Genomic DNA, 11118 nt, shown 5'->3' with positions numbered 1-11118 from the left:
GGTACCATGATGACCACAACCCTTCTAAACACTGAAATGTTCACAGCAGAATCACTGAGGGCATGCTGATCCAAATGGATAGCCTAACGTTTGAATAAAAAATGTGGAACCGGTAATACCGCCATTTTCTTGATTAGAACGTTATGTTTCCCATACACATAAATGCAGAATAGGGCTCTTATGCTAATGCATGTTCATCAAATCTAAGATTTTATCACCCAAATGGGATAAAAAAATAACAGTATTCATTCTCAAATTCATACTTTGACAGTTACTTCATGAATCTGGTAGGTTATTTGCAGGAACCTGGGTTCGTGCCTCTGTTTAGCAGTCACCTGAAACTGTTCCCTTTGTTCCGTAGCAATCTGTTGTGATGTGGATAACTGAGGTTGTGTCTGCTTTAATTACACTTTCCTGGGAAATGCTCTACAACTGCCAACTTGTGACTACTGGTTTTTAAGGAGGTCATTTACACACTTTCCCTTGAATGTTTCTCTTGACTTCAAAAACTCCATTTGCCAGCATGCTACCTGCCTTCCACTGCAAACCAGTCTTTTGAGATTTACACTAAGTGCCGGAAACTTCTGCTGAAACTGGGGAGCCCTCATCAAACTGTAATGTGTCCCCCATGGGTTCTTAACAACACTAAGGTGAAGCTCCTCTTATCTGGTGGCTTTCTTCTCTGTTTTTAGAGTGCTGCCCATGAAAAATGCTGACAGCATACGATCCCAAGGGTATCACCTTAATAATCTACCCCACAGAACGAAACTGCTCCCTGTTTCTATGTTATACACTGAAGATCAGCCAACATGGACACTCATGCATGCATGGTGGACTCCAGACTCACAGGAAGAGAAGGGCTTTCTGGGTAGAACAACTTATGCTCACAGACAACACCAGGAAACATGCAAATGCTACTGAGAGTCTGGATGTGAAGAATTCGTATTTTACACCAGAGGCAAACACCATTACAACCTGTTGACAGATGGTTTCTTCAGCATCTGGGAACAAAAGGGGCTGGCAAGGTGTTTGCTTTGCTGCTGTGTTTTTTCCTCTTTCAGGATTCACAGTTGGTCTGTGTCAGGTACTAAGCAATCTGTGCTTGATTTTTGGTCCACAATGGATAGTTCAGTCGTCTTTTTGCACTTTTTCATCCCTCTGTGGAGAGCCAAGTTCAAACGCTGGGAACTGTGATGTCTCTGGTCCCATGACGTCGGAGAGGAAGTGGATGGCACCAGCCATGCCTGCAATGCCAAACAGAGATCCTGTCACCAGGTGCCAGAGTGGGGTCTGTAGGGTGACTTCTAAAGCTCCCCTTATCAGTGAAGGGGCTATGACCTATGAAACAACTTTATTAAACAATCCCTTTCCACCTTAGAAATTTCCTGTGCTAGCACCCAATAAATAATGACATTAGTTTTAAACACTGTGGTGTTTTTTATTTATTTTTTTTTAAAAAAACAACCTCTTTAAACTTGGCTTTTGGGCTTTAAAATGATTCTTAAGGAATCTTTAACAAAAAAAGTTATGGGTGTTAATATTTGAGAATATAGAATTTCCCTTCTTCAGTGCCTTTATATTCTTATTCCAAACAAAAAGTTGCCTTTTATACATTCTTTAGGCTCAAAGACCATGATTTTCTTGGAAACCGTATTGCCTTTGGGTAAAGTCCCACCTCAAATTCCGGTAGTAATCAAGTCATGGTTTTAAACTTGACTCAAAAGGCGTGCTGTAGAGTGAGGCCAAGACCGGTGACCGGGCTCTTGGCTTCACAGCCCTTCTTAAATCAGAAGGATTCTTTCTTACAGTGTTTTCCTTTAAGTTTTTTTTATGTAAAATTGACATGTGATGAAATACACCAATGTGAACATTACTTCAAGTGTTGTGTTGTTAAGTGTTGTCGAGTCGGTTCCTTCCCACAGTGACTCTGAATAGGGTTTCTGAGGCTATAAATCTTTACGGGAACAGAAAGCCTCATCTTCTTCCCGCAGAGCAGATGGTAGTTTTGAACCACTGACGTTGAGGTTCACAGCCCGATTCATAACCACTATGCTACCAGAGCAAACCCCTACCATACACAGGGCACTTCATCCTCTGTGCCCCGGTCCAGTCAATCCCGCCTCCTCATCTCCAGTGGCAACAACTGTTTCTATTTTATTCTATCACTGCTTCCTTCCCAGCGTCTGAACTTCCCCTGTAAGAAGGATCACGCAGTATATAGCCTTTTGTACTGCCTTCTTTTGCTCAGACAATGTGTTTGAGATGCGCTGGTGTTTTGCGGATTGCTAGCTAGCTCCTTTTTATGATTGAGAAGTAGATCGTAGTTTGTTTGCCCCTCTCTGAAGGTCCTCGGTTCCCAGCCTTCCTTAAGTTTCTATAGAAAGGGCTCTACTAGTAAAAAGTCTAGAAACTACTAAACTATTAGAACCTTCTATGGGAGGGGCGAACCCCAAATACCTTCAGGAGGGGCCCTAGACCATGTGGCCGAGCAGAAAAGGCCCTTGTCCTCTTGCTATGGTAGGGCAGGTCCTTGCTGAGGAGTAAGTGAGGGACCACAAGTCTCAAGGCCCTTCCAGAGGGGGCTACCACACTAGGTGCTCAGTCAGCATCAGCCTTCCTCTGCCCACCCAACAGGAATTCAGTTAGCACCTGCTGCTCAGTCTGCCTGCCAGCTTCTCTGAAGGCACAGGGGAAGAGGATCTGTTAAGTTCCCACCCCTTAGGGAGTTGGAGATTCTAAACATGTGAAGAGGCTTTGAGGTTGCTGCTATAAACTTAAATGAGTTCCATGTGAGACTTCAGACTCTGAGTCTGTGAGACTGATGCATGTCAATGGCTGTCCGACTAGAAACTTTATGGCTCTATTTTATGGCCTTGGAGACTAATCATTTTATTCTAAGAAATACTTTTTCCTATATGATTTGTTTGAATAGTAAAAAGACTATATTACTCAAAAGATCTGACAAATGTCCTATTTTCTGCTTATTTCTCTATCATTCGATTTTAAAATTACCAGCATTAGAAATAAAATAAGACGTGCCACTACAAGACCATCAGACATCAGGGTAAAAAGAAATACTACAGCTTTGCAAACATAAATTTGACATCACAGGAGGAATGGACCAATTGTTCAAAAATTAGAAACCACCACCTCTCCCCCACCGTATAGCAGATAACCTGAATAGGACTGACTATTAAAGACATGCTGGAGGTGGTGGTGATGTGCCATGGAGTCGGTTCTGACCCATAGCGACCCTGATCAGGGTTTCCGGGGCTGTAAAGCTTTACGGGAGTAGAAAGTCTCATCTTTCTCCCGCAGAGCGGCTGGTGGAGTCGAACTTCTTATCTTACGATGTAACCTACTATGTTCACTACCAGGGCTCAGAATTTATCACTTAAAACTCTCCAAAATCAAAGCTTCAGGCCCACAAGGTTTCACTAGAGTACTTCAACAAACAATTACATGAGAAGTCACACCTATTCATCCACCAATTAATATGTGACCTATTCCAGAAGACAGCGGGTGTAAAGGGTACTTATCAATACAGGCCAGTATTATGCTGATACCAAAACCAGATACAGACAATACAAAAAGGGGTCTCATGAAAAATATGAAAAAGAAGAAAATTTACAAAATATTTGCAAGTATAATTCTGCAATGTATAGGAATGGTACACCATGACCAACTGCGATTTACTCCAGAAATGCAAGGATGGCTCGATATTAATAAAAAATTAAATTAATGCAACCCGCAATATTAACAGACAAAAGAAGAAAAAAGACCTGATTTTATCAATTGATATAGAAAGAGGATTTGAAAAAATGCAGTTGTCATCTATTATATGATTTAAACAAATTAATCATTTATACCTTCTGAAATTTGTCTTGGGATTGGAATAAGATACGGCTCTAGAGTACTAAGGAGCTCTGATAGTGTAGCGGCTACAAATCAGGCTGTGAACCTCAGTGTCAGCAGTTTGAAACTACCAGCTGTTCCGCAGGAGAAAGTTGAGGCTTTCTGCTCCTGTAAAGATTTGCAGCCTCGGAAACCTTGTACAGGGTCGCTATGAGTTGGAACCGACTCCACGGCACACAATAACAACAACAACTACAGTACTAAAATTCTTACCAATTTATCACAATATTGTTCAATCTTTGCCTATGAGCTTTGTGGCTTATGTTATAAATGATATCTAATTCATATGCACACATATACGTACATATATGTAAGTAAGTAAAAAAATATTGCTACTAGGGTTCCAATTCATACACGCATGAACTTAAACTTCATGTTGAATTTTGGTTTGCATTTATTCCAAACAAAACATGTTTAAATACGTCTCTGCAGTCAGCAGATGGCTGAAGACAACTTCTCTCAATAATATACATGTCTTAGTGTAGCACTATAGGATCAGCACTGGACTGCAAACCACGAGGTCAGCAGTTCAAATCCACCAGGTGCTCCTTGGAAACCCTATACAGGGTCTTCATGAGTCAGAACTGACTCAACAGCACTTAGTTACAACAACAACAACAACAAGAGTCCTATTAACCCACTGTCACTGAGTCAATTTCAGCCCATAGCGACAGTCAATAAGACAGAGCAGAATGTGCCTTAGGGTTTCCATGGTGGTACATCTTTACGGCAGTAGACAGTATCAACTGACTTCAGTAAAGCAGTTCGTGGGTTTGAACCGCTTACCTTGTGGTTAGCAGCCCAATGCTTACCCCACTGCACTACCAGGGGCTCCTTTTAGCCTTGTTGTTGTTGTTAACCATCATCGAGTCATTTCCGACTCATAGCCACCCTGTAGTTAGATGTTCATGAAAAAGAAAAAGAAAAAAAGACACTTTCTGTGCCATGGAAAAAATTAGTTCTGAAATTCTGAGGTCGGGGTTAGTATCAAATGTTTAACAAAACTCAAATGGACAACTTCCCAAATCACTGAAGTTTTGTATATGAAAATGCTGCCCCACATGAAGCAACAGTTTTCAGATAGATCGAGTGTTTTAAAGTTGAAAAGACCTCAAAGATGGACAAAGCAGACAGGTCAGCTCAGAAAGTTATGGCTGTTGGTTTTTGGACACAGGACAATCACGGGGGCTTTTTATAAAGAAGTGCAAAGAAAATTAAAACTTGCACTGATGAGAAAATAGCCAGGAAAGACACACTGAGGAACGGTTTTCCATCAAAATTATGCACCTGCTCATTCTTTGAGGGTAGCAAGGGCTGTCCTATGAGAATTTCATTGTCACAGGACAACCTCATACACCCTACAGCCTGGAGCTTGCTCCTTCAGAATTCCTTTTATTCCCAAAACTCAAAGTTGAGAAGAAACATTATTTAAGTCCTTCAAGGATGCTAAAACTGCTGTTTTGATGTGGTGTAAACTGAAGAGCAAAGAATTCCTTGGTGAAGGGTTAGAAAGATGAAAACATTGCTTTCTAAGTATACTGATGGAGTTAGAGAACATATTGAGAAACAATGACTTCACATATTGACATTTGTGTTTTTTATTCATTTTTAGTAATACTTTTTGCTGTATTCTCATAGATTTGGGTTTCCTCGCAGGATTTCTATTTTGTTTGCCTGAGTTATGTTTTACTTTCTGTGCCTGCAGCAGACTCTTTAATCATTGTTGCTTTGATCTATTTCCTCCTATTGTTTTCCTTTTTCATAACTTTCTTCAGTATTCTTCATTATTTTTCTAATTTCTAATACTTCTTTACTGCTAATGTTATTCAGACTTCTTTGTATGATTTAAACTTACATCACTATTCAGACTCCCTATGAATATATCAAATATTACATATACACTATTATAGAGGAAATGCAGAGGAATAAATTAATTTCTTCCATTATCGAATAAGGACTTTCTGTCCTATCTACATATATGCTTCATAAAAAGTCTAAAACTACTTGGGAAATGTTCACAGGTGTAAAAATTAGGAAGGGTATAAAGATTCAAGATAATTTTTAGCTATAAATTAATTTGCCAACTATTATTTTTTAGCTTTGGAGATATTACATAAGAATGAACACATCTAACAGTGCTAGCCCACAGACTCATCTCAAAATGAGAAGAAATAGCTGGAAACATCCGTTAATAATCAGAATGCGGATGTACAAAGTAAGAACCTAGTAAAACTGGAAGTCATCAAAAATGAAACGGAACACATAGAGACTGACACCTAAGACATTCATGAGCTGAAATGGACTGGTATTGGCCATTTTGAATCAGATATGGTTTACTATGCCAGGAATGACAAATTGAAGAGGAATGGCATCACATTCATCGTCAAAAAGAGCATTTCAAGATCTGTCTTGTAGTATAATGCTGTCTGTGATAGGATAATATATGTATGTCTATGTCTACAAGGAAGACCAGTTATTATGACTATTATTCAAATTTATGCATGAACTACTAAAGCCAATGATGATGAAATTGAAGAATTCTACCAACCAATTTCTTCAGCTTGAAATTAATCAAGCATGTAATCAAGGTGCACTGATAATTACTAGTGAAAGTTAGACACAAAGAGGAAGGATCAGTAGTTGAAAATGCGGTCTTGGCGATATGAATGATAGTGGAGATTCAATGTTAGAATTTCACAAGGCCAACAACTTCTCCATTGTAAGTACCTATTTCAACAACATAAATGGTAATTATACACGTGGACCTCATCAGATAGAATACACAGGAATCAAACAGACTATATCTGTGGGAATAGATGATGGAGTAGCTAAATCTCATCAGTCTAAACAAGGTGAGGGGCCAACTGTGGAAAAGACCAACTTGCTTGGTGCTGAAGAAAATGACAACAAGTCCGCGAGAGCAAAAATATGACTTTGTATATTTATACACCACCTGCATTTAGATACCATCTCAAGAACAGATTTGTTGCATTAGACACTAATGATCAATGACCAGAAGAGTTGTGGGATGACATCAAGAATATGACACATAAAGCAAAAGATCATTAAAAAGAAAGAAAAGACCAAAATGGCTGTCAGAAGAGACTCTGGAATTAGAGCTTGAGAGTAAAGAAGCTAAAGCAACAAGAAGAAATGAAGCAAAGAACTGAACAGAAGATCAAGTCAAGTATAATGAAAAGGTAAAGAGATGGAGTTAGAAAATCATAATGAAAGAACACGAAGCAGTTTTCAAGCTGAAAGAAATGCAGAAAAAACTCAAGCCTTGGGTTGCTGAAGGATTCTAATGACAAAATATTGAAATGATGCAGGAAACATCAAAAGAAGATAGAAGGAATACACAGAGTCACCGTACAAAAAAGAATTGGTCAATGTTCAATTATCTCAAGAAACACCATATAATTAAGAACCAATGGTATTGAAGGAATAAGTTCAAGCTGCATTGAAGACACTGGAGAAAAACAGGGCTCCAGGAATTGATGGAATACAAATTGAAATGTTTCAACAAATGGGTGCAGCACTGGAGGCACTTACCAAGAAAGCTGACAGACAGTTATCTGACCTACGATTCAAAGAGATCCAAATTTGTGCCTATTCAAAAGAAAGGTGACCCAACAGAAAGGAATAAGAAGTTGGAGCAGTAGTATATTGCCAGGGAGCTGCCAAAAATTCAGGGCAGATTCAGAAAAGGACATGGAAAGAGGGAGATGTCAGCTGGATCTTGGCTCAAAGTAGAGAATACTAGAAAGATGCTCACTTGTAATTTATCGACTATGCGCAGGCATTCACTGTGTGGATCATAACACACTATGGATAACTTTGCAAAGAATGGGTTCTTTCAGATGCGTAATTGTGCTCACAAGGTGGCCATAGACCCAGAGGCAGTCACTGCAACACAACAGGGATACTGAATGGTTTAAAATCAGTAGAGGTGTTTGTTCACAGGTTGTATTCTGTCACCATACTCATTGTTTGTTGAACAAATAATCTGAAAAGCTGGATTAGATGAGGACGAATGTGCCATCAGGACTGGAGGAAGACTCATTAACAATATATGATATGTACATAATACAACCTTACTTACCAGAAGCAAAGAAGATTTGGAATACTTACTGATGAAGACCAAAGACTACAGTCTTCACTATGGATAGTACCTCAATGTAAAGAAAGCAAAAATCCTCAAAACTAGATCAATAAATAATATGATAAACAGAGAGAATACTGAAATTGTCAAAGACTGCATCTTGCTAGGATCCACAATCACTGTTCACGGAAGCCAGCAGTCAAGAAATCCAATGATGTACTGCAGAAGGCCTCTTTAAAGTGATAAAACACAAAGATTCCACTCTGAGGACTAGATTGTGCCTGACTAAAGCCATAGTATTTTCAATTGCTCCATATGCATGTGAAAGTTGGGCAGTAATAATGAAGACTGCAGAAGTAGCAATACATTTACATTTAGAGTGCTGGCAGAGAATACTGAAAATACCATAGATTGCCAAAAGAACAAACAAATTCTGTCTCGGCAGAAGTACAGCCAGAACGCTCCTCAGAAGTGGCGAGAGTTAGCGAGCGTTCTTTTCATGGCTTTATATGTTTATGAGACAGGACCAGTCCCTGGAGAAGGACATCACGGTTGGTAGATTGGAAGATCAATGAAGAAGGGGACAAGTCCACCAAGATGAATGGACACAGGCAGCCGCAGTGGGCTCAGACATGACAACAATTGTGAGGTTGGGGCCAGGCCAGTCATTGAGTCAGAAGGGACAAGACAGCACGTCACAGCAGCACTTCACTTGCCGCAGTGTTTGAACCTCTGCTTTTATCATCTTTCTTACCTTCAAACAGAGAATAGGGTCTGTCAGGGATGCGGCAGCCGTGGGCTCCGTAATCTAGACACCATTCTGCAAACTAAGAAGAGAGAGTTCGTTCTAAGACAGGTGACAGAGTTCAAGCAGCTCATTGAGGACAAGTGACTTCAGAACTGTGTTCCTCAGGACTCGTCTACTCTCCTCCATGACCTCATAAGGCAGGTACTGCTGCTCTCCTCGTGTTACAGCAAGGACACTGTGGCACAAGGCTGGGCCGGGAAGAAAGAGAAGGGTTGGGAGACATAGGCTAAAAGGAAGATCTCCACAGTTGGACCTTGTGACACTCAGCCATCACTCGGCTAGAGATCTGCTTACCTTGCAAGCTCTGTAGAGGTACTTTTTGTCCTGTGTGAGGTGGTAGAGAGACAGAAAGGAGTAGCCATTCCCGGCGGTCCCGTGGCAGATGCCGTAGCCCTTCCGCAGTAAGCCTCGTTGCCAGATCACATCGCTGCACTCCATGGCGTCCTTCAAGTACTTCTCCTCCTTAAAGACCTTGGCATGGAAAAGCACAGTCGTAATAAAGAGGTGTTCTTACTTCAGACTTGGGAAAAACACACAGGAAATGTGAAATGGCATGCAGCATTTTGAAAATACTAGCAACACCATACACAACATCGACAACCTCAATCTCAATCCACCAGCCCATCTGTCCGTCCTTCCTTATCCTTCTGTTTGATAGTTTTGGTGAAGTAATTCTACAATTTTGTTTCTAAGAAGTTAGAACCATTGCGTCTTTTTGGTAGGATGTTCGGTCAGAGAGACTGCTCTGGGTCTCCTGGGACACACATCCCACCACTCTAAAGCTGTTGCCTGCGTAGGAGGCAGCTGAGGGCTGGTGATGCACACACAATTAAACCAGGGCATGAAGTATCCAGGGTCAGTCCTGCATTCCAGGGCATGGTGACTTGTCGTGGACGATGTACCCTAAGGAAATCTGCAGAGAGCTTCTTTGTTTGTGCTCTAGGAGACAGGTGTGCCTGGGTAACAGCACCTGATGGCCACGTCTCCACTGAGCTGGACACATGCCCAGCTTCAGAGACAAACAAGCTTAGCCCTCAGCTGATCTGTCTGCCCGGGGCTGAAAGCAAACAGCACAGCTGTCAAGAAGTAGCTGCTTTGCTAGCCTCCCCGGACTTCCTTTTAACTTCTCATCTCTTTCTCGTGATGTCTCACCTGCTTTATTAGTAGTTTTTACCTGCTGAACTTATTCTACTCCAGTGGAAATGAATCTTGAACAATGAATTAGAGACAAAAAGGCCATTCATTAGACATGATCTACTTGTGGGTAGCAAACAGGACCGACTCCACGACACACAACAACAATTGTGACTGCTCATAATGACCTCCCCAGCCACCTGTTGAGAAGAATTCTGGGTCTTCAAAAGAGCACCACTATGATCCATGTCCACACTGGTTAGGGGAAGGGGAAGCATATTAGCATTTCAGTCACTGTTCCTGATAGAGGATCGAATCATCAGGAAAACTCAAACGGCTTTCTCAGAGTTCAGGTACCAGAGTCAGAAGGCACACCCACCCCCTCAGCCTCCCCCCACACTTTGGTCATGAAAGAGCCTATCTGTAGCTGAGATCTGGGCTCAGAGGTCAACAATGCCAAAAGATGCTTCTTTGAAAGGTTATTAAAAATTATAAACCGTTATCTAGACTGCCAGAAAAGAGACAGGAAAAGAGAAAAATTAACACTATGAATCCTAGGATTAACATTGTGCCAATAAATTCAATAACTTAGCTGAAATAGAAAAAAATATGTTGAGAAATACAATGAACAAAAACAAACACAAAATGAATTCTACTGAAAAACAGAAGTTGCTATTCAAAATTTTCCCACAGAGGAAACTCCATGTGCCAATGGTTTCAATGGGACAAGGATTGTGTTTGTGCTTTTTAAAGACTCAACAAACATGCAAGGAAGAACAAACCATCAGTGCTCCAGACTTCAGTCTTTCAGACTCAGAAGAGGAGGAAACACTTTTCCATTCATTGTATGTAGCCATCTTAACTTGATATCAAAGTCCAAGATGCAATAAGAAAACAAAATTACAGACTAAAAAAGATGTGAAAATTCTTAATAAAAATAAAAGAAGACTAAAGCCAATAATATATTTTTAAAAGCGTAAAGATTATGACCAAGTGGGGTTTATCCTAGGAATGGAAGTCCGAAACTGATCAATGTAAATTCACCATATTAAGAAAATAAAGGAGAAAAGCCATAGAGGATCATTTCAGTAAATTAAGAAAAATTGTCAAAATTCAACATCTATCTGTGAACCCGGGTGAAGACCTGGTTGGCCAGCAG

General features: G+C 40.5%; 1 protein-coding gene across 1 annotated transcript in view; it reads right to left on the bottom strand.

The window, feature by feature from the left end:
• Window positions 1-1128: 1128 nt before the first annotated feature.
• LANCL2 (LanC lantibiotic synthetase component C-like 2 (bacterial)) overlaps window positions 1129-11118 on the bottom strand; it is an 88096-nt gene continuing 78106 nt past the window's right edge. Inside the window, exons 7-9 of the mRNA XM_006861916.1 lie at window positions 9120-9296; window positions 8772-8844; window positions 1129-1244 (exon numbers count right to left, since the gene is read on the bottom strand). Of these exons, the coding sequence (XP_006861978.1) occupies window positions 1129-1244; window positions 8772-8844; window positions 9120-9296 (366 nt within the window). The remainder of the gene's footprint in view (window positions 1245-8771; window positions 8845-9119; window positions 9297-11118) is intronic.

The sequence above is a fragment of the Chrysochloris asiatica genome, unplaced genomic scaffold (genome assembly GCF_000296735.1).
Source record: "Chrysochloris asiatica unplaced genomic scaffold, ChrAsi1.0 scaffold00044, whole genome shotgun sequence".
Classification (NCBI taxonomy): Eukaryota; Metazoa; Chordata; class Mammalia; order Afrosoricida; family Chrysochloridae; genus Chrysochloris; species Chrysochloris asiatica.
Note: the sequence above shows the minus strand (reverse complement) of the source record. Positions and strands in the feature narration are given on the sequence as shown.